The sequence below is a fragment of the Salmo salar genome, chromosome 09 (assembly GCF_965601325.2).
Source record: "Salmo salar chromosome 09, fSalSal1, whole genome shotgun sequence".
Classification (NCBI taxonomy): domain Eukaryota; kingdom Metazoa; phylum Chordata; class Actinopteri; order Salmoniformes; family Salmonidae; genus Salmo; species Salmo salar.
This window is the reverse complement of record NC_138299.1, coordinates 28156287-28180648: the sequence shown is the minus strand read 5'-3', so window position 1 is coordinate 28180648 and position 24362 is coordinate 28156287. Positions and strand designations below refer to the sequence as shown.

The 24362-nt window shown below is 43.7% G+C and overlaps 1 protein-coding gene across 9 annotated transcripts in view; it reads right to left on the bottom strand.

Moving 5' to 3' along the window:
• Positions 1-5012: 5012 nt before the first annotated feature.
• Positions 5013-24362, bottom strand: part of LOC106611119 (fermitin family homolog 2) — a 90481-nt gene continuing 71131 nt past the window's right edge. For 7 of the 9 annotated variants that reach the window (XM_045723545.2, XM_045723551.2, XM_045723546.2 and 4 more), the window contains 9 exons: positions 22783-22917; positions 22198-22247; positions 12943-13067; positions 12687-12793; positions 12208-12432; positions 9108-9128; positions 8446-8570; positions 8067-8208; positions 5013-7855 (listed from right to left, as the gene is read on the bottom strand). In XM_045723545.2, the coding sequence (XP_045579501.1) occupies positions 7682-7855; positions 8067-8208; positions 8446-8570; positions 9108-9128; positions 12208-12432; positions 12687-12793; positions 12943-13067; positions 22198-22247; positions 22783-22917 (1104 nt within the window). In that variant the 3' untranslated portion in view covers positions 5013-7681. The remainder of the gene's footprint in view (positions 7856-8066; positions 8209-8445; positions 8571-9107; positions 9129-12207; positions 12433-12686; positions 12794-12942; positions 13068-22197; positions 22248-22782; positions 22918-24362) is intronic. The other 2 variants (XM_045723548.2, XM_045723552.2) reach the window with 1 other exon arrangement.

Sequence of the window (24362 nt, the reverse complement as noted above, 5' to 3'; positions counted from 1 at the left end):
CACTAGAGTGAAAGCACCACCAGCATTCAAAAGTGACCAAAACATCAGCCAGGAAGCATAGGAACTGAGAAGTGGTCTGTGGTCCCCACCTGCAGAACCACTCCTTTATTGGGGGTGTCTTGCTAATTGCCTATAATTTCCACCTGTTGTCTATTCCATTTGCACAACAGCATGTGAAATTTATTGTCAATCAGTGTTGCTTCCTAAGTGGACAGTTTGATTTCACAGAAGTGTGATTGACTTGGAGTTACATTGTGTTGAAGTGTTCCCTTTATTTTTTTGAGCAGTGTAGTTCACAGCGGATGACGGCTTTATTTCCACTGTGTTTGGTTGTGTACCTCTTTGAACCAAACAGTGGGAGTACATCAAACAGCATGTTTTATTTGATTTCATCAGAGTGCTTTACTGGCTCTTGTTAGAGCTGGACTTTGTTCAAGAAGTCACTTTGCATTTTCAACAGAACTGTGAGATGTGTGTGTGATGGTGTGTGACAGTGTGTGTGCAATGTGCATACGCAAATCAATTTCTTACGATTCAAGTCAACCTATGTGAAGTGAACAGTAAGCTGGTGTGTGTGAAGCCATTAATCTCCCAACCCTTTATTGACTTTTAAAAGGAGAGAGCCAGGCTGAATGTCTGTGATATGTTACCCTACAGCCAAACCATTTATTTTTGTCACCAACTGGGTTGTGACCAGACTTGCATGATGAAAAACCAAAAGGTGACAAAAACAGTGTTTTCAGAGACCTTTTCCTGTATTCTGCATGATGTCTACCCATCTCCATGGTTCCCTGCTCGAGGACGTCTCAGTTTAATACCCAATCATAATATTTTATAACACCACACTCCCTGAAGTAATTAAGCTCTGTTGTAGCTTGCAGAATTGGATCATATTCAGTATGGCAATACGACTGTGCATTCCTAAAGAAAACAATGTTCAGAGTGAAAGTCCAGTATGCTTTACAACTACATTAGTTGTAAATGCATACATTAGGAAGAAATAGGACAGAGTATGTGCACATACATGCACTAGCTATGTGCAGGTGATGGATATCCCAGTATGTTATATAAATCATGTTTATCAGAAAAGGAGAAGAATCTGCACTCCAATATAAACTCACAAATGAGTTTGAACATTATCACAATAAACACACCTGGGAGAATTTACATGTATTGCAGAGCAATTACATACAGTATAGGCCTACTGAATAGTGGGGCACCACATTGCAGCGAAGAACTGATGTTAAACTGGAAGAAAGCTTTACATGTTGCCAGTGAGAAACATAATTAAAACACTTGTTTGTTAAAGTTAATCATCTGTCCCCATTTGATTAGAAAAAAAAATAGTTAAAGAAAGAGTGTGGTTGAGGGGAGGAGGAAGTGTATTGACCAGTGCTGCAATTTGATTCCATTTTAATTGAGCAAAACCAGAAAGACCAGATTCCCCACATTTTGACCTTCACTACAGTAGACCTATTTTGACGTAAGGTCAACAAAACACTTCTACACTTCCTTGAGCTTAAAATATCGCAGCTGTGTACTACTATTTGTATTTCTTTCCTTGCATAGCCTACTTTCCTTCATAATGACCACTATTGATAGTTAAACTGGATAGCTGTCCACCATATTACTTCTGCATAACAAGCTCTATTAGATCAGTGGTCCTATAGGAAAGGAAACAAGGAGAGGAAGCTACATACAATGCGGTACATCTCAAATCAAAAGCTGGTTCTCTCTCCTCGTCTCCTTCCCTTGATCTAAAAACAAATATAGTAGGTTAAAGCAAATGAAGGAAAGGATATGAGGAGAGGCCTCTTTAGACTAATGAGACGCACCCTCCCAGAGTTTATATCTCCTCATATTCCCTCTCACCTGCAGTGCATAGTGCCAACACTGCGAAAACCATTAATCTCTCTCTTTGCCTGAAGGCAGCAGTTTAACTCGGACGTGAAAGCTGGAATTTCAGAGGAAGAGTCCTGCCTGTATCAAAGTTAACACTCAGCCACGTCTTGCAGGAGATTATTACTTCTACAGTGCTAGCTAAATGGGCTATGATGCATCCATCATTAGTTATCACTAGGGACGTGACCAAGAAAAACTCATAACAGTAGACTGTTATATCAAATGTACTCCTCTAACAATCACAATCAAACTGTCCGGGACGAATGAGATCCTTAGAAGATTGCACTGTCTCTACAACACAGTTCTTATGATGGCTTTTCCTCCGCTGTCCGTTTCAATGGCAGACACCTCATTTTCAATATGTCACACCAGTCATTCAGCCAGAGGTATAGGCTTACATCTCCCAGTCCCCAGCAAGCAGCAACCCACTCAGTTCTGTCCCCTTTTATTGTTTTGCTGCCAGATAACTGGCCGGTCAGCTAATTTAGCAGACCAATGGCCAGACAGCCCCTGGGTATAATAAAGAGCTGAGGATCCAATTCTATTTTCCAACATCCAATTTGGTCTTTATTGCAGGTGTCACATCGAGATGTTCTCATATCCACACTGCAGGGGGCTAATGTAAGACAGACACAGGGTGCTGGAACCGGGATGAATGGTGGAGACTGAGCTTATTGCCTATTATGTTTCGATGGAGGGGGCTGTTAGAGAGGTTTCTGGATGTGAAGGGGCAGATCATGCATCATAGATCATTGGAAATAGATGATCTGACACAGGGGAGAGTATAGTATTGGGGTGGCAGCATAGCCTAGTGGTTAGACCGTTGGACTAGTAACCGAAAGGTTGCAAGATCGAATCCACGAGCTGACAAGGTACAAATCTGTCGTTCTGCCCCTGAACAAGGCAGTTAACCCACTGCTCCTAGGCCATCATTGTAAATAAGAATTTGTTCTTAACTGACTTACCTAGTTAAAGAAATAGACCCAGGAGGTGGTTGGCTTTGACAACTAGAATAAATGTTTGACTCAATGTTTCTGACTCATTCTCAAAAAATGAAAAGTTGCTTTTTAAGGGCAGTCGCTCTTTAATGACAATGCAATCACTGTATTTACTAAGGGAGCATCTGGACAACAATAAAAACATGTTTCCCCAATATGGGAAGTATTGTAAGATGTGAAATAGTCAGTCCCATGTGAAATAATTTACCAGTTCCAGAGAATTACTGTTGTTAACTGATCTCTCATTTGTCTATAATGGTCTGGTGTAGGTCTATTGACGTAGTCATGAGGGAATGTAAGCAGTACACACATTGGAAACACATCAACTCAAAGCATGGGAGTGTGTGGAGAAAGCTGAATATCTCCAGCCAGCTGATAACAGAAGTTTAGAATGCTGATGAACTTATCTAAAGTCAGGTCTGATACGTAGAATAACCTACAATAAAAACTATGCTATACCTGTAGATGTTTCATAACAAAACTAGCTTACCAGTACGATTTGTTTTCTAGGCTAACAAATATCTTTCAACCATTGATTGTCAGTCAAGTTCCAATGAGTCAACCCTTATGTCCATTACCTTAGCCAGGTATGAAGACAGCTGAGGAGATATGCTTCTTAGAAAGTAAAGAACAGTGGAAGACAGCTGGCACATCAGTGTTACAAGAGGTGTCAGATATTGTCTGTGTGTCATTGAATCCAAGCAGTTTAAATCATTTAAAATCACTTCAAACTCAACTGAGTATTTTCTTTGAGCGTCCTACTCCTTCTGCTCTTATCGTGGTGGACGTCACCCCGTTGTCCCATGAGGTCACAGGAGTTCCTTGACACTAGGTGGAGTGGCGACTTGTTGAGGACAGCCACTTCCCATTCAGCGTCACACACAATGGAAATACTCCCTCTGGAGAAGACCCAGGGAATGTCGGGATAGGAGTCAGGATAGATGCCTCGTTTTGAGATGAGGACAGATGCATGCAGAAGATTCAACACACATGCATATACACAGATAGTAAGCGCACGCTCTCTCATACATGAACGCGCTAACAACTTCTACTTTAGTTAAGTGAGAAACATGCTCCCAACATCTTAAATAAGCAATGAAAGTGCATTGAATAGTTCTTGAAATGCTATTGACATCTCTTACAAGGACAGGATGTTCCTGTAGATTCCATTGTTCCCAAAGCTTCACCATTAACACCACACACCTCAGCACTGGATTGGAGGGTGGATACCGTACCAGTTGACAAGCAGAGGGATACTGAATAAAATTTGATTTGAATGTAATTGCCCAAGAGGGCCATCTCAACTGTCACCATAAAGGATATGACATGCTCAGATCTTACTGTGATGCCGTGAACATGCTAGACTACGGAACGCTACACATTTTGTTTTCTAACTTTACTGCATGATGTGCATGTTGACGATTTAAACAAAAGAAATGTAGAATGACAATGTATAATCAAGAGACATACCCTGACACACAAACCCTCTCACCATGTATCCTCCATGTCACCTGCCTGAGTCACAGCCCACCACCCCTCTCTACAAGATGCCAAGACACCATAGGCACCAGGTGGCCGGAGTGCCATCTCCATGGCAACCCTGTCTCCCTGGCGCGGTGGGGATCGGGCGCCAAAAGCCTGGCTACAGAGACGGACGGTAACACTCTAAACATTTCATCTCCCCATCAATCTGCCGCTATGTTTCTGATGGATGCCAAGTAACGATGGAAGCTGCTTTAAGAACAGTGAGAGTAGACCTTTAGAGTAGTTTGGATCCAGTCCTGGATGTGACTGCAGCAGAGGGTGGAATAGGGGATGGTTACATACTGCCCTCTGGTGGAGACAGGGAACCTTCACCCCATTTCAATTGTCGCAGAAAAGGAAAATACAATACTGTAGCTTTATAGCGAGTATTCGATGTTTTCTGGTCTGTAATGTGTGATCACTGACTCAACGTTTGAATAAATAGTAAGGAGAGGGTTTGTACTTACTGTCAGCAGCATATCAGCATTTCAATTTAAAATCACACTGTCCATGTTATTCTGTATAAAAATAGTCTACGAACACATAACATGTCCTCAATTGGAGTACAATATTATAACTCAAACTTCATTAAATAAAAAGTTTAATTTTATTTTATTTTTTTAAATAAATGCATTTTTTTACAGTCTGAAAATAGCCGGCCATGCACTGCTGCTCTGGACATTGGAGGCAAACAAAACTGTTATAGGAGGAAAAAACTAGGCTAGTTTGCTTCTTTTACTTCAGTTCACTTACGGCTGTTTGTCTCAAACTCCAAGGTCTACTTTAACAAAAAGGGTCTCCTTCATACCAAAAACATTATTCAATTAAAAGCTACAATAGTGATCAAATCTGAAAATGAAGTGATAGATTTTTGAAAAGGCACTGAACAGCAGAGTAAGGGTTTGGCAGCCTAGGGATGTGTCATTGGTGGTAGTTTACAGAGCTAGAGTGTAAGATCAGTGCCAAAAAAATGCAAGAAAATAAAATAACAATGTAATTCAGTTTATAGGAGAGGCAACAAGAAAAAAGTACATTGAAAAGCCCTTTTAGCAATGTTTGCGTAGTAATAATATCTAGTGTGAGAAAAATCTTAATTAAATCCCAACCAACCTGGAGTTTGAGACTAGTGTTATCTTCATATATATATATATATTAAAAACTCAATAAGACCGTAACATTGGCAGGCGCACATTTTCATACTACACAATGTTGACAGATGGCTTTCCCCTCTCCTTTCTGGAAACAAAAACACTTCCCCAAAAAAAACAAGAAAAAAAAGCAGCAACAAAAGAACTGTACAATTCTATAAAACCTGTGTTTTTACATTAGTTACAAAAAACAAATACTTCATTTAATGTTCGTTCATACGGAGGGCAAAGAAAAAAGACGTTGCATAATTAATTCTTCAAACTTGGTGACCCATTGCTGGTGCGTAATAATATTAATAACGGTGCTGAATAATAACACTATACGGTGTAAGATAAAGAATGGCATTTAAAAGAGGCGGCTGCACTTGGGAACGCTGTTATTATTGGTAGTATCCCTCCAGTTGTACTACACATGCACAACGCATTTGCAAGGGTCTGAGTCTCAAGGCAGAGCTGAGGTCTTTCCTTCATGCTGTGGACGCTGGACAACCCTATATGGCTGGCAGCGTGTATCTGTTCCATGACAACATTCTTATTTGCATGTTCAGTAATTGCCTCAGAACTTGCCCATGATACCCATTAAAATTCCATCTCAAACAGAGTATCCTTGAGTGACCCCTTCAACCTTGAGTAGCTATGAGAACTAGGCATGGTTATTCAGCGGTTTACAGATAAGAAACTACAGGATATTCACCCTGCTTGAGCTCCTGTTGTGCTGACATGTTAACTAATGCAGACAGATAAACGCTACTGTAGGTGTGTGCCAAGGCTGTTTAAACTCTCCAGGCACACTTGTTAGCTGTTGCATGTAGTGTTTCACACAGAGGATAGAAGACTCACTGGAGGTATGCTCAGACAAAAAAAAACTATGAATTGAACTACAGCTTATTCATTAAGGGATGCTCTACAGACTCTCCCCTAACCCTAACCTTAATCCTTATCCTAACCCTTATTCTAAACTTAACCATTACCCTAACTGTCACCTCAGCAAGCAGTTGCTTATCAACAGATAGTATGTCCATCTGTAGAGCATCTACAGATGGGAAATCCAGACTATCCAAATAAAGTGTGACCAGGGATCATACATATACTGGAGAAGTGCTTACTGCGGAAGTGTGACTTCATATGGACTAGTTAGATCAAAGTGAGAATCCTTCATCGAGTGGAGAGGACACGGTGCCCAATTCTCTCCATGAGCTCTGGGTTCCTTAGCCTTTCCTTATCGACGGAAGGAAATGACCTCATATCACTTCCTGTCTCCGCTGAGAAAGTAAAAGTGTGTCACTGTTTTGCCGATACTCTTACTTTGAGGATTACTACTGCCTATAGTCACACCAGATGGAGTGAATATGTGGATGTACAATACGTGAGAGTGAGGTGGCACTCTGCAGCATAAATTAGACAGAGTATCATATCACAGGATGTCAGGCAGTACACAAACCACCACACCACTTCAAAGACTCCGAACAGCACCACACCTCACCAAAATGACAACAATAGAACCAGAAAACGAAACAGGGATAAATAAATAATGTGATTCTTCATAAGAACTCATACATGGTTTTGTGGGCTGGTCAGATTATGATGACGCCATAGCTGAGAGCTTGAAGGGTCAATTTGATCAGTTCCTTCAGTGGAGTCGGAGTAGAAGGGGGGGATTAAGAAAGAGTCTTTGGAATGGAGAGGTCTCCTGATGACATGTGATAGGTTCTCATGGACGTAGCTTTGTGATAGCTGCTTGAGGAAGAGGCTGCTGTCCCCAGTGCATTGGAGAGGGATGGGTGAGTGGAGAGGGGTCATGGGGGGGGGGGGGGTTGACGACAACTCCCAACTTCCTGTCAAATAATGTGGGCGATGGGGGAGCCACAGGCAGGGTTTGGAGTTAGTCTGGGCTGCAGCGTTGCGCAGAATATTAGTATTAATGCAACAAAAATAAAGGGCATCAGTTTTTTAACAACAATGGCGATAATGGGTGGCCGCATGGGGCTCTAAAGCATGGTTCCATTTAAAACCACCAAAACTTTATAACAAATAAAATAAACCCATATGATTTAGCCTCCACCCTCCCTCCCCTCTTGACCCTAAACTCTGACCCAGGGGGTCAGGTAGTCAGACCCAGCCGCTGGTCAGCTTGTAGAACATCTCCTCGTCCAGAGACTCGTTCTGGTCTTTGGCGCGTGTGGACAGGAAGATGTAGCCTCCGATGAACTCATGTACCACCTTACAGTCCACCTCCGCACATATGAAAGCCAGGCTAGGCTCGTCTGCAAACTCCACCGTCACCTAGGGCCACAGAATGATCACACAGTCAAAACTATAGGAATCTACAAGGTTCATTTAGTAGAACAGAAATTCTCCTTTTAAAATTGACCAACCATGTGAAATGCCAAGCTAAGATGATGAAGCTAAAACAAATTGGTGGTAACTGTTCAGAGTATTAAATGCCTTGTCTTTAAAACAGTGTATTTTCTGGTCTATAAGCTGAAATCCATACCATCTTGATCTCCCAGTTGACATTCCACTGCTTCATGTTAGCAAACCTCCAGGTCTTGATGGCGTCTCCGGTGCTGGCGTCCATCCGGATGAGACGGTTGTAGGTGATGCCAATCAGCTCGTCCCTCTTCCCACCCTGGAATCTGTGAATTACAGAATTCCAAGTGAGCTCACTGCTTGGGATGTGCTTATTGGAAGTAATAAGCTTATTGGATTTCAACCATGCATCTTTGAAATCTGACACAATCTCTGTTAGCTGTAAAAGAACAATCCCAAACACAGACAGAGGCAGGTGGGCAGACAAGAGAGACCTGGGGGAAGAGATCTGTTATATCAATAAAGGAGTGTATGAAGAGACTGGAGAAGAGAGTGGGACTCACTTGGCCAGGAAGTGAGTGATACCAAACTCAGGCAGGGACTGCCACGCCTGGATGAAGCGCATCTTGGCCTCGATCAGACTCATCTGGGCCACGTTCTGGTGGGCCTCTAGGATCCGGGCCGAAATCTGATGACCACACAACAAAAGACTGTTGAACACACAGGTCACAGACCACCACTCTGAAACCAAGCCCCAGACACACACCCACCCACACAGACATAGGTCTACTGTGCACACATGGCCCTGTCCTATAACCTCCCTATAAACCCCCAAACCCCTCCCCATAGATATAGGAAGGCACAGAAAGTAACCAAATTAAAGTATCAACAAACATTTGAGATATGTGACCCTCCACAGAGGCCAGTCTAAGGGCCCATGAAGTGCCTCCCCACCCTGGTGTATGAGTCAGTGGGATGAGCAGAGAGATGCTGACCTGGGTCTTCAGGACAGACTCACCACTTTACTATATTAGCTTCACATTTAGAGTGTTAGTAGTTGAAGGAGAAATTAGCGGGAATGAGGATCGGACAAAACACAAGCTAGCAATCACCCTTGACCGGGCAGTTTGTTTTTCTAATGTTAAAGGTGAAACTAACTATTGAGACTGTTACAGATCTACTGGTAAATCAAACACGACCCGAAGACAAACCCATCTCCACTTACCAGGTCCCTGATATAGCCTGGCTGAAGAGGGAGGGAGGCAGACGGAGGGATGGGAGGACAGCGCAAAAGGAGGGAAGACAGAAAACAGAAGGAAAGAACAAAGAAAAACAAGCAAATGAGAACAAGGCCAATGAGCAAAGAAAACAGCTTCAAAACAACATAGCATAATCAGAACAGGCTAAATTAACAGGAACATTTTGATCTCTCCATGGGGAGAGAAAGCAGCAGCAGACTCCATGGGGAGAGAAAGCAGCAGCAGTCTCCATGGGGAGAGAAAGCAGCAGCAGCAGCAGTCTCCATGGGGAGAGAAAGCAGCAGCAGCAGCAGTCTCCATGGGGAGAGAAAGCAGCAGCAGTCAGTGTCAGTATCTGTCAGGGCAAGCAGAGGGTTTAGGACACAAATTATTACAAACTGATTTAATTGATTTACAAGTTTGAAACATTTCATTGGAGCTATTATGACAGTAAATCTTGTTTATTTTAGACTTAAGTAGCTACTGTACTGTAGGGCAGGCCATTCATCTTGTGTATGCAATTCCTTTCATGTCCACACGGTGGGAACACATACCAAGGTACCACACAGCTCAAGTAAACACCACTACAGCCCTCTGCATTAGGTTATTTAACAATATCCTGTTGTTTGTTATTGTGCCTGCCCAGTTTGCTTTCTCTTATGTAAAACTATGTTTAGCTAGGAAGCTAGGAATCCATCTAGCCTAACTCCCAGTGATCTATAAATTCCTTTGCATATCTGCTGGGAATTGCAGCGTGAAAGTCACATCGGGGGAGTCGGAGGAGAGGAAGTAAAGTATGGAGAAAAAAAGGAAAGAGCAGAGGCAGCACCCTGCAAGCATCTCTCCCACAGCACAGCTGACTGACGCAGTGGCAGGTTGACCTTTATTGTCATGAGTCATCATGAACGCAGAACTGAGCAATTTGCCCTTAAATAGGCCAGCTGCAATGAAAACATTTGCTATTTTGTATAAATTCATGACAACAAAAATGTGCTTTTTGGTCTTAATTTCAGGTTAGGGTTAGACATTAGGGTTAGCAGTGTGGTTAAGGTTAGGTTTAAAATCAGATGTTATGACTTTATGGCTGTGCCAGCTAGTGACCACTCTGCAAAGCTTTCACCAGAATAAGATTCATGACGAAAAACATTGACCTGCGACTGAGTAGCTGAAAGAGTGGCTTTTCCCAGCCTGGTTTCCCGCTCTGCATTCCCAGACAGGACTCATTTCCTGAAGCTCCCAAACAAACAAACTCACAAACATACTGTATGTCCACAAGCATACAATACATGCACTCTCTCACATACACAACAACTACAGTACATACACACAGTTGCATGAAGGACACACACACACACACACACACACACCTTCTCTGAACACACTGCCAGCGGCCTTGTCCAGGCAGAGAAGTTTCATGTGGTGCCTTAGGGACATCCCCTGCCTGCCTGGCTGGAGCTCAGAGCCCCAAACTGAGACTGGAGCTGGGCCAGAAGCGCTGGGCCAGAACCACAGCCCCATACAGACAGACCCGCAGGCCTGGGGAGAGAACCTAGGAGGGGTGCTACTATGAGATCTGAGGGGAGGGCCATTTTTTTCCTCACACATGCATACTACACACATGCATACTACACACACACACACACACACACACACACACACACATCCTGTTTTTGTGCAGCAATGCAGAATAAACCAGTCTGTCTCCTTCTTTGGGACAAAAACACCATTCCAGTGTGATCCAGCAGACACGGTGACTGTTTTTAGGATGTCGACCCTGGATAGACATTTCCTGTTTGATTAGCTCTCTCCTCCCTTCTCACTCACACTATGAGTGGTCTTTCCCTATGCTCTTCTTCTAGACGACCCAGATTCACGTCAGGCTGAAGCTATGGTTACAGTCCAAACCCAGACTAGTACCGAGACATCACTTAACCAACACACACCAAAAGAACCTCCCACTTTTCCTATACAGCTTAAATCAGAACCACATTGAGTGAGTAAGCGTGGGAAGACCACTCCCCCTCTCATTGTTACCGGTATACGCATCAGCCTGTTATTTATGTTGGAATTTTCTAAATAAAGAGCACAATTTTACTGTTACTTAAAAATGTAAGTTCATCTCTGCCTATGAGGGCCTAATGCGTAAATGTGACTTCTCGTCATTGGTTGGCTTTTGGTGGTTTGTTCGGATTTCTCAGTAAGACAACTCCTTTAGGTTGCGTCTCTTTCTCTGGCTGTGACTCGCAACCTTTAGTAATATATCCGTTTCCTCTTCTCCTTTCCTTATTGTGTGTAACTGGTGTGAAATGGCTAGCTAGTTAGCGGTGCGCGCTAGTAGCGTTTAAAATCTGTGACGTCACTCGCTCAGACCTTTAAGTAGTTGTTTCCCTTGCTCTGCAAGGCCCGCGGCTTTTGTGGAGCAATAGGTAATGATGCTTCGTGGGTGACGGTTGATGTGTGCAGAGGGTCCCTGGTTCAAGCCCAGGATGGGGCGAAGAGAGGGACAGAAGCAATACTGTTACTTGAGCACAGATCTGGCAGGATATGGATGGGTGAAATTAACATGGTGGACCTTTATCCAGTCAACTAGCTTCCTTTCAGAGGAAAATGACAGAAGGGAGACTAGGGAAGGAAGCTGATTAGAGTAAGGAGAAAGCCTTTGAGCGTGACTTGTGGTAATCCTCTCTTTTAGACTGCTGTCCTGGGTTCCCCTTGGAGAGGGAGGGATAGAGGGCGGTTGCATTCCTGTGCAGGACAACCCAGATGCCAGGAGGCACCCCAGGCCAGCTGGGAAGTAAACAACAACCTCCACCCTGAACACTGCTCTGCCCACCTCTTCCCCCTTCGTCTCTCTCCATCCTACCTCCATGGAGGACCAAGACTATCCTTAAACCTTCACCTGACTAACATCAACTCATCTGAACATGATTAAGTGTTGTTTTTTGTTGCCATAGCTTTTGTCAGTTCCCTTGCAGTGTAGCAATATGCATCTGTATGCATGCGTATTTGAATCCAGGGAGTGATGGGCCAATCATCTATTGTCTACATTGATGGGGTCTCCTCTCCACACAGCCCCTGGCTAGTTACCTGCTTGTTCTTGTACTTCTTCAGGTAGCGCGGCGACACCAGGCACTCAGAGTTGATGTCATTGGTGACAGCTGGCTCAGCGATGAACTGCGGGTCAGGGTTCATGTGCTGCATCTTGAGGAAGGACAGAATGTTCTGGACCTCCAGGTTATAGGAGCTGTCTGCCATGGTCTTCCCCTTAGAGGCCAGGCGGCACGCTGCCATCCAGTGGGCATATGGCTTCTCCTGCAAGGGAAGGAGGGAGGTGGTGGTTATGCTGAGGCCAATGACGTACAAGGCTTTTCATTAGGTCCTAGAGTACTTTCCGATGTGGTAACTGCAATATTTTCACCTAAACTCCAACTATTGACACAAATCTGATCAGTCTTAATATGTTTCTAAGTCGCTTTTAAATGTAACATGAGTAAATGTATTGCATTCTTGACATTGGGACAGATGGTCCTCCATGCAACCAGAGGAAGCCAGAGAGCCACACTCACAGCGTCACACCGCAGCCAGATCTCGTTCATGCCGTCAGCCACTGGGATTAGCAACTTGATGTTGAATTTCTGACTGGAAATGTTCACATCTGGTGTTACCTCGCAACCTACAAAGACAAGGAAAAGTTCTGAGGAAGGGGACAGGAGGGGGTCAAAACCATCCATCATACACCACTGGGGATCACACACACTTAGGTCATAAAGGAACTGTTGCCTTCTTCAGTGTGTGTGTGTGTGTGTGGGGGGGTCCTGGTACCTCTCAGATTCATTTGGAGGGAGGGTGTCCCATGAGCCTCCTCTTTGCTCTTGTAGCAGGAAATTGTGATGTCCTTGAATGTGCACCAGTACTGCTTGTAGCCTTTCAGTGTCAGTTTTTTGGGCCTGGAAAATACATAGAAGAGGGAGAGCGATAGAGGCAGAGAGAGAGCGAGCGAGAGGCAGAGAGAGAGCGAGCGAGAGAGAGGCAGAGAAAGAGAGAGGCAGAGAGAGAGAGAGGCAGAGAGAGAGAGAGAGGGGCAGAGAGAGAGAGGGAGAGAGACAGAGACACAGAGAGAGAGACAGAGAGAGAGACAGAGAGAGGCAGAGAGAGAGGCAGAGAGAGAGGCAGAGAGAGAGGCAGAGAGAGAGGCAGAGAGAGAGGCAGAGAGAGAGGCAGAGAGAGAGGTACATGGGAATAGAACCGCAAAAGGTATTTTTATGTGCACCAGGTCATCAAGCACAGACTTATCTGCAACGGGTCAATTTGATGGAAACATCTCTGGTGGGAAAATGTTTTCATGCAGATTTTGGAATATTCGCATGAGAATCTGTCGCCAGTTGGATGGAAACCTAGTTCGTCATCGGTGTTTTTCAAATCAAATCAAATTTTATTGGTCACATACACATGGTTAGCAGATGTTAATATGGGCGTAGCGAAATGCTTGTGCTTCTAGTTCCAACAGTGCAGTAATATCTAACAAGTAATCTAACAATTCCCCAACAACTACCTAATACACACACAAATCTAAAGTGGTGAATGAGAATATGTACATAAGTATATGGATGAGCGATGGCCAAGCGGCATAGGCAACGTGCAATAGATGGTATAAAATACAGTACATACATGTGATGAGTAATGTAAGCATAATAATATAATACGTAAACATTATTAAAGTGGCATTATTTAAAGTGACTAGTGATCCATTTATTAAAGTGTCCACTGATTTGGTCTCAATGTAGGCAGCAGCCTCTCTGAGTTGTGGATAGGGGGGTGCTCCCTCTGCTGTTTCCTGAAGTCCACGATCATCTCCTTTGTTTTTTTGACGTTGAAAGAGAGGTTGTTTTCAAGACACCACACTCCGAGGGCCCTCACCTCCTCCCTGTAGGCTGTCTCGTCGTCGTTGGTGATCAAGCCCACTACTGTTGTGTCATCTGCAAACTTGATGATTGAGTTGGAGGCGTTCATGACCACGCAGTCGTGGGCGAACATGGAGTACAGGAGAGGGCTGAGCACACACCCTTGTGGGGCCCCTGTGTTGAGGAACAGTGAAGTGGTGTTTCCTACCTTCACCACCTGGGGGCAGCCCGTCAGAAAGTCCAGGACCCAGTTGCACAGGGCGGGGCTGAGACCAGGACCTCCAGCTTGATGATGAGCTTGGAGGGTACTATGGTGTTGAATGCTGAGCTGTAGTCAATTAACAGCATTCTTACATGAGTATTATTTTTGTCCAGATGGGATAGGGCAGTGAGCAGTGATGGCGATTGCGTCATCTGTGGACCTGTTGGGGCGGTATGCAAACTGAAGTGTGTCTAGAGTGGCTGGTAAGGTGGTGGTGATATGATCCTTGACTAGCCTCTCAAAGCACTTCATGATGACAGAAGTGAGTGCTACGGGGCCGTAGTCATTTAGTTCAGTTATCTTTGCCTTTGTGGGTACAGGAACAATGGTAGCCATCTTGAAGCATGTGGGGACAACAGACTGGAATTGGGAGAGATTGAGTATGTCCGTAAACACACAGCTGGTCTATGAATGCTCTGAGGACGCGGCTAGGGATGCCGTCTGGGCCATTAGCCTTGCCGTCTGGGCCAGTAGTCTTGCGAGGGTGAACACGTTTAAATGTTTCACTCACGAGAGGGGGCGCAGTCTTTGTTAGTGAGCTGTGACGGTGGCACTGTATTATCCTCAAAGCGGGCAAAGGCGTTTAGTTTGTCTGGAAGCGTGACGTCAGTGTCCGCGACGTGGCTGTTTTTGTAGTCCGTAATTTCCTGTAGATCCTGCCACATACGTCTCGTATCTGAGCCATTGAATTGCGACTCCACCTTGTCGCTTTACCGGCATTTTGCTTGTTTGATTGCCTTGCGGAGGGAATAACGACACTGTTTATATTCAGCCATATTTCCAGACCTCTTTCCATAGTTAAATACGGTGGATCGCGCTTTCAGTTTTGCACAAATGCCGCCATCCATCCACAGTTTCTGGTTAGGGTAGGTTTTAATAGTCACAGTGGGTACAACATCTCCGATGCGCTTCTTTATAAAACGCACTCACCGAGTCAGCGTATAGGTCAATGTTGTTCTCGGAGGCTGAGCGGAACATATTCCAGTCCGTGTGATCAAAACAATCTTGAAGGGAGGCTTCCGATTTGTCAGACCAGCGTTGAATGGTTCTCGTCACTGGTACATCCTGTTTGAGTTTCTGCCTATAAGACGGTACCATCTGGATGCAAACCTAGCTAGTTGTTACAGCGGGACGCAAACCTAGCTAGTTGTTACAGCGGGACACAAACCTAGCTAGTTGTTACAGCGGGACGCAAACCTAGCTAGTTGTTACAGCGGGACACAAACCTAGCTAGTTGTTACAGCGGGACGCAAACCTAGCTAGTTGTTACAGCGGGACGCAAACCTAGCTAGTTGTTACAGTTGGATGCAAACCTAGCTAGTTAGTGTTTTTGCTACATTTGTAAATTGTGTAGCTGGTATGCACTCAAAAGGGAGATTGAAGTTTTCTTTTTTGTATTAATTTCATTCAGGGGTAGGTAGATAGACGTTTAGGTCTAAGCCGTGAATGACACTGACGAAGGCTTAGGCCGAAAGGTTTGTTGTCCATCTACCTACCCCTGAATGAAATAAATATTAAAAGAAACCTTGAATCTCCTTTGAGTGTGTACCAGCTACATAATTTAGGAATTCTATTACATTTTGGTTGACACACCTGCTCTGAGCGCAGTGGCCACACAAACTTTGTTACATCTTCAGCCTCACCAATCAGCTGGCCCTGTGAACAATCCCATCCACAAACACAATCCACACAGCCTAGCTTGATACCGAACAGACAACAGCTCTCCAATTTGGGTCCAAACCTTGTTTCCTGCTCCCCTAGTATTAGATTTAACATCCCAGGGACAATGCATTCTTTAAAGGAGCATGGCCTGTCATTAGAAGGCATCAAGGAAAGACGAAAGGAATTCAACAGAGGCAGTCTGGAGCGTTCGCAGGAACTGGCTAGTTGGCCTGTAGCCACTGATCTAAGGTCAATTTATTTTCTTCAATTTAAAGTTTTATTAAGTTCTTGTTTTTCAAATCAACCAACAAAACACATTCCACGTTCACAGATGTGACAGACTTAAAAAAAAAATATAATAATAATTTAAAAAACCTTGCAGCAGCACTATCAAGGTTCTTAGTAGCCATTTCCAGCCTTAGCTGAGACGACGAACAAATAATTTGTTTTTCCAGCACCTTACACAACATGCATCTGCTCATTTCCCTAATCACCCCATTCACTCTGTCCAATTTGAAATATAGTTGCGTAGTGGAGACCAGAGTCTATCAAACTTGGGATGTCTCTTGCGGAGGTCATAAGTGAGCTTTTCAAGAGGAAGAAAGACAACAATCTGGTCAATCCACATTTTAAATGTAGGAGAAGTATTAGAAGCCCACAATAGAAGAATACATTTCTTAGCAAAGTATGTGACAGTCAAACAAATTTTCTCTGTCAGGATCAAGAACAAAGTCCTTCTGGGCATTAAGAAGATAGATACACAGGGTCATATCAAAGTGTACATCAGTATTTTCTGTGCAGCAGTATGTATAGATTGCCAAAATCTGGCACTCTCTATAACTCCAAAATACATGCATATACGTTCCACTTTCAGAGGTGCATCTTTTACAGTTAAGAGAAATGTACGTTTTCATTCTATGGAGTCTCATTGGGGTGTAATAAAATGTGTACAAAAATGTGTAATTAGATTTTCATTTTTACATTAGTAGAGGAGCAGTATACCCTGTCGCAAACCTCCGCCCATAAATCATTACTGATAGTCCTTTTCCCAGATTATTTTCAAAGGAGTAAAGGAGGAGCCTCCTTTCTCAGAAAGTAGTCTATAGATATAGATTTTGCCTTTATTGGATTGTGCTGTATCAAGAAGGGTCTCAACTTCATTCAGCTGAGCTCTAAACCTCCTCTTGCAAGTAAATGAGGAAATGATGTGTCTAATTTGAAGATATAAAAAAAATTGATCTTGGCACATTGAATTCACTGCAGAGCTCTTGAAAGGATTTCAGTGTAGTGGTTTTCTGATGAAATAGGTCTGAAAAGATCCTGATTCCTAGAGTATGCCAAAGATTAAAGTTGGCATCACTCAGGGCTTTTGGCAAGTCTGGGTTGCATACTATAGGCGAGTGAGAACATATTGGGGAGGAAATGCCCAGGTATTTCTTGCAGTCCCTCCTCACTAGTAGGGTGCTGTAAATCAAAGGTTTTGGCTATGTTGCCCTCTTCACTAAAGTTATTAATGAATATAATTGAGCTTAGGGGCAATGAACAGGATTGGGCTTCTATCTGAATCCACGTTGAGTCTTGTCTGTTTGTGATCCATGTTAGCATTTTGCGGATTTGGGCAGACCAGTAGTACAATTGAAGGGAGGGAAGGGCAAGACCACCCTTAGATTCAGGTTTCGATAGAGTGGAGAACTTGATCCTAGGTTTTGTATTGCCCCATACTAATTTGGTGATGCTTTGGTTAGTTTCTTTGAAAAAGGAAACTGGGAGATAGCATGGGAGCATCTGAAATAAATAGTTCAATCTAGGGAGGATGTTCATATGGATGTTAATTCTTCCGACTAAGCTAATTGGGAGGGAGATTCAGGTTTGGAGATCATTCTTGATTCGATCCAGGAGTGGGAGATAATTTTCCTTGAAAAGGCAATTCGGATCTGGTGTTACAAAGATCAAGGTATTGAAACTCCTGTCTTCCATTGGAACGGACAGAGTGTCATCATAGAGCTGGTGATTGTAAGATTGAGAGGGCAAACAGTGGATTTGTTAAAATGTATCTTATATCCTGAAAACTTGCCATACTGAGCAATTGTGTCTAAAATTGGAGGGATTTATCAGGTTTGGATATGTAGAGCAAGACATCATCCGCGTAGAGCAAAATCTTGTGCTGCAGGCCGCCAGCAGAAAACACCCACAACACTTGGATTGCTCCTTATCGGCTCCGCCCCCAACAAGTAGAGCAGGGGGGACAGCGAGCACCCTTGTCTTGTACCCCGTCCCAAAGGGAATCTGTCAGAGTTCAGACCGTTAGGAGTCACCATGGCATTTGGATGAGAGTATAGGGACTTTATCCATTTAATAAAGTTTGGGCCCATATTGAACTTTTCTAAGACTGAGTACAGAAAGCTCCACTCAATCCTGTCGAACGCCTTCTCAGCATCCAGTGGTCTTCTGTTCGTTTACTTGATCAATAATATCAAAAAGACGGTGAATGTTATCAGAAGAGTACCTGTAATAAATCCAGTTGTTTGGTCCGCTTTTATTATTTTTGGAAGAAGAGTGTTTAGACTTTTGGCAAGCAATTTGGTAATTATTTTGTTGTGGAAATCCAACAAGCTTATGGGCCGGAAGGACGAGCAGGATAGAGGGACCTTGTCTTTTTTGAGCAGCACTGTAATGAGGGCTGTGTACAAAGAGTCTGGGAGAGCTCCGTTTTTGCAAAAATCATCCAGCATTGGCATGAAAATAGGGCTAAGCTGGGGCCAAAAAGCTTTGTAGAACTCTGGGGAACCCATCTGGGCCTGGGGACTTATTAGGTGGCATGGAGGTAATTGCCTCCAGGACCTCCTCAGGAGTGAAGGGGGAGTTGAGATCTTCTTGGTCAGTCTCTGATAGTTTAGGTAGCGAGATTCCCTCTAGGAAGAAATGGAGTTCTGAGAGAAAACATACGGATGCAGAAGTATATAGTTTGCAGTAAAAATCATGAAAAGTATATTTTTTGGCTCATATGTGACCTCGTCCTCTGCTGCTCGAATGGCCATGATTGTACGCTCGGACATATATATATTTTTTAAATTGGTAAGCAAGCAATCTACTATGCCTATTGCTATACTCGTGGTATTTCTGTTTAGTAAAGAAAACTTATTTTTTCAGTTTGGCTTTGGCTGCTTTAAGTTGACTCCAGGAGGTGCTGTCCGGGGATTGTTTATGTACTTCTTCACAGCGTTCCAGCTCCCTCTCATGATGTAGCCTGTGTGCTTCCATTGCTTGTTTCTTTGAGGAAGCATATGCATTTAAATGACCTCAGTGTGGCTTTGGCAGCGTCCCACATTGTGGCCGGAGAAACAGGAGAGTCTTTGTTGTCTTGTGTGTAGTTGTCTATCCATGTAGTTACCAATGTATGGAACACTTCGTTTGAGAACATGGAGATGTTGAATTTCCAGCTCTTTGCCCTCGGGATGTTTTTGCAGAGGTCAAAGCAGAGGTGAACAAAGGCATGATCTGAAAGTGCTATGGGTCCGATTGTACACGTGGCTGAATTTATGAAAATCTTTGGGATAAAAATGTAGTCTATACGGGAGTAGGTGTTATGGACATTAGAGTAGTATGTACAGTCCATAGATGAGCTAGTCTCTCTCCAGATATCTATCAGTCCCATCTCTTTAGTAAGAGAGTTCAACATCTTTGCAGATCTAGGATTTGTGGTGGGGACTTGATGATTTGTCCAGGGTTGGGTTGAGGGTACAATTAAAATCTCCAGCCACACTCCAAAGGAAACACAATGCTCATTGAGCAGGGTTATCATTTTGGACATGAAAGCAGGAGTATCTGTGTTAGGGGCGTATATGTTTAAGATAGTAATTGGTTACCCATACAGTGACCCAGTTATCAAAGTAAATCTCCCCTCCGGATCAGATATGTTTTTGTCAATTATGAATGGAACATGCTTATGGATACTGTTTGATTTGAAAGATGAGAAATACACCTGTCCCACCCAAGCTCTGCAGAGTTTAGCATGTTCAGCATCACAGAGGTGTCTCTTGTAATAGCGCAATTTCAGCTTTTTCCTTTTTTAGAGCACATAGTATTTATTGCATGACCTAGACCATGGCAGTTCCATGTCAATAGATTTAAGGTACTAGTCAACGTCATCGAACAGTAATTAAACTCTAGTGCAAGTCATCTTATGGGTAAATGTGGATAATAGTTACAGCTGCAATCACATAAAAGAAAAAGAAATGGTGTACATAAAAGAACAATCTCTAAACACCCCAGCCGAGTTCCCAAACAACTCGACATATCCTGTTGGATCTATTAGCCCCACCCTCAGTCTCAATTCTATGTTCCGAAAAAAAAAGGGAACAGTTAGCAACGCACAACGTCTCCCCCTCCCCACTAAAGAAATGCCTCATCTCCGCCCTGCATTGAGTAAGTGACAACGTCCAGACCACATAAAAAAAAAAAAAAAAGAGGGCGAAAACAAAATCAACAGCCCAGCCTACATATATCTACCCCAAAAGGACATAGGGCTAATCGTTTGGACCAAATAAAACAGAAATGTTAGGGAAAATCCTTAAGAGGGATCTATAGGATAAGTGGTTTGTTTTTATTAAAACGTAATATCAACAGGATAAGGCAGTAGACATAAAATTGACACATTGAGCTTCTAGCTAGGTCTGTAAATGTATTGTAATCGACAGCCTATAAATGGTGGAGGCCTAATATATATTTTTTTACATTTTTAAAAAGGCTAAATAAAGTAGGCTGAAACGTTAGTAGGCCTAGGTTAGGCTATAGAGCCTATCCCTCTCTCAGCTAAAAGAAAATAAATACAAATTAGACGGCTATAATGACATTTAGTGGGGCGGGTGGGTCTTTGGATGGCGGCTATATGTTGTCTTACCTCCATCAGTAATAACAGTAATCGCTTTTAGTCATTGGTCCATTTCTCGATGACCAGGATTGTCCTTCAAAAAACATTTAGCAATCTTCTGGAGTTTTGAAGTGTCGCAGGGCTCCTTGGTGAAGAATCCTGAGCTCGTTTGGGTATTTGAATCCCTAAAGATGCCTCGGTCAATGGAGTATTTCTTCACGTCGTCAAACAATCTGCGCTTTTGGCATATTCCAGCTGACAGGTCCTGGTGTAAAGCGAGTTTGGCATTTCCCACTGTAATGGTGTTGATTTTCACCGCCTGTAGGACTCGTTCCTTGTCAGTGAATCTCAGGAAACGTAAGTGATTGGGCACGGTGGTTGTCTGGCTGCTGGTGGGGGCCTCAGTGCTCAGTGAGCTCTCCAGTTCTATAGGCCTGTCGGTGGACAGGTGGAGCCACTCGGGGAGTTTGTCTTGCAGGTAGCGGATCGGTGGCATGTTTCCCTCTTCTTTTTCACCCAGATTTAATAGAACACAATTATTCCTTCGCCCCGCTTTCCAGGTCCTCTGTTTTCTCTTCCAGATGCTCCATTTTCTTTTTAGCATATGCTATGGTTTCCATGGTGTTGGTCAGTGAGTTTTCCATGGATAGCATCCTCTGCCTCATCCAGGCACCCCGCGTTGATGCTTATCTTGTTGTTGATGTCAGGCAAAGCATTTTCCAGGGTTGTCACCTTGCCCCCTATCGCACTGAGCTGAGACTTAATGCAATCTAATTTGATGTTGAGCTCTGTACATTGGGATCTCAGCTCAGAAAGGATGTCTTCGTCAGAGTGCGAGGTTGGCATTTGTTAAGCCTCGGGGGGGATGGGTCCTCTTGCTCCTGGCTAATGTTTCTTGGAGGCTTTTTCCGCGGCTAATGTTCGAGTCCTGGTAAAAATGTCACCTGTAATGTCGCCTTTTGTAGCCGCCATGACTTTTTGACTAAAGCTAAAGGAGTTAACTTGAAGTAGAGGTAAGATTAAGAATTGGAAACTACTTGTGTGGAGCTCTTAGTTCATGCGGCCATCTCGTTCAAGGGTCACGTGATCCCCCCCTAAGGTCAGTTTTGAATTACTCCCTAATGGTTTAGATTAGGGTTGCAAAATTCTTTCAATAAATTCCCTGGTTTTCAAGAACTCCTGGTTGGAGGATTCCGGATTTCCTGCTTATTCCTTCCAGATTCCGGGAATCCTCCAACCGGGATTTGGGAAAATCAGGGAATTTAATTGTAAATTCCTGGAAATTTGCAACCTTAGTTAAGATTAGGATTTCAGGATGATACACTTATTCTAGAGCTGTGATTAAAGACAACTTCTACAGCAGAAGCAGTTACTGAACTTACTTGAAGACTTTGACGTAGTCGGCCAGTTCAGGAATGGACGTGATATCACCCTGAGAGGAAGAGAAGAACCAACACCTTTATTGATGAAAGGAGAAGGGCAGGATTCTGCACAACTAACAATGACCTCAAGTTTGGCTTCAGCGTCGCATATAAAGGAACAGTTGTGTAATCAAGCTTTAACTTCCTCAGATAAGCTGTATAAACTACAGTCATTTGGGGAGGGGTACGTTTAACAATGGCCACGTGATACCAACTACAGTATTTAGCCTTCTGAACAAGCCTCTTGCATTGCAGTAAAGTAACATTCAGTGAACTAAAGTAGTACCAGGGTGTTGTAGGCCTTTCCTCCCTCCCTCCAGGGTGATCTCCAGGTCTGACAGGGTTAGGGTTAGTATAGGACAGTAAGGTGTAGTACCAGGGTGTTGTGGGCCTTTCCTCCCTCCCTCCAGGGTGATCTCCAGGTCTGACAGGGTTAGTATAGGACAGTAAGGTGTAGTACCAGGGTGTTGTGGGTCTTTCCTCCCTCCAGGGTGATCTCCAGGTCTGACAGGGTTAGGGTTAGTATAGGACAGAAAGGTGTAGTACCAGGGTGTTGGAGGTCTTGCCTCCCTCCAGGGTGATCTCCAGGTCTGACAGGGCAGCGTCCACCTCATCCACCTCCTTCTCACTGTTGTTCATGTGGTTTCCTGACGACATGATGGACAGCTTGTTGATGTGGTACTGGGGGACAAATAGAGAAGGGGTTAAGGTTTAGCTTACAGTCCTTTACCCTATATGCCATGAAGGTGACATGTCATTTCAATACCACATGATCAAATAGTCTCTTGTTTTATATTGAGAACGTCAATAGAAAAAAAGTAAACTTACATTTCACTTTTCTGTTTTGCGCCATTGGGTTTTGTTTCTATGTACACTACCGGTCAAAAGTTTTAGGGCTCAAATAAGCAAAGAGAAACAACAGTCCGTTTAAGACATGTAGGTCAGTCAATCCGGAAGATTAACAATTTTGAAAGTTTCTTCAAGTGCAATCGCAAAATCCATCAAGCGCTATGCTGAAACTGGCTCTCATGAGGATCGCCACAGGAATGGAAGACCAAGAGTTACCTCTGCTGCCGAGGATGTTCATTAGAGATACCTGCCTCAGAAATTGCAGCCCAAATTATTGCTTCACAGAGTTCAAGTAACAGACATGTCTCAACATCAACTATGCGTGAATCAGGCCTTCATGGTCGAATTGCTGCAAAGAAACCAATACTAAAGGACACCAATAAGAAGAGACTTGTTTAGGCCAAGAAACACAAGCAATGGACATTAGACCGGTGGAAATTTGTCCTTTGGTCTGGAGTCCAAATTGAAGATTTTTGGTTCCACCCGCCGTGTCTTTGTGAGACGCTGTGTGGGTGAACGGATGATCTCTGCATGTGTATTTCCCACCATAAAGAATGGAGGAGGTGGTGTTATGGTGTGGGGGTGCTTTGCTGGTGACACGGTCTGATTTATTTAGAATTCAAGGTACACTTAACCAGCATGACTATCACAGCATTCTGCAGCGATACGCCATCCCATCTGGTTTGCGCTTAGTGGAACTATCATTTGTTTCTCAACAGGACAATGACCCAACACACCTCCAGGCTTTGTAAGGGCTATTTGACCAAGAAGGAGAGCAATGGAGTGCTGCATCAGATGACCTGGTCGCCACAATATCACTGTAAAACAAAGTATGTGTACAGTGTGTAGCAACCATGTCGAGACACAGTGGCTTTGGGGGGGAAGGGTATGATTTAGTAGAGAAAATGGGTGGGAGGGTCTAGATGCTGCAATCTCAGCAGTAACTGTAAATGTGTCTTTAATAGAAGCACATGTGAGTAGTGCAAACTTGGGACATCGCGTGCAACATTTCTACACTGATTCACAATGGAAATACCATCTCGTCTGTTCCGAATCCTGTTTGTAATATTGGGGAGAGTCCCTGACCTTGCCTGGCCATTCACTCATTATCATGTGGACCAACGAGAGTCAGTCTCAGAACGGTCTGATCCACCCCACAGTGGCACTAAGCCTATGACTCACCAACACTCAATACAACTTGTTGACAAATGGTATTTATACTTTCAAGCCACCCCACCTCCCACTAGTCCCCTTCGATATATGAATGAACAGCTGCC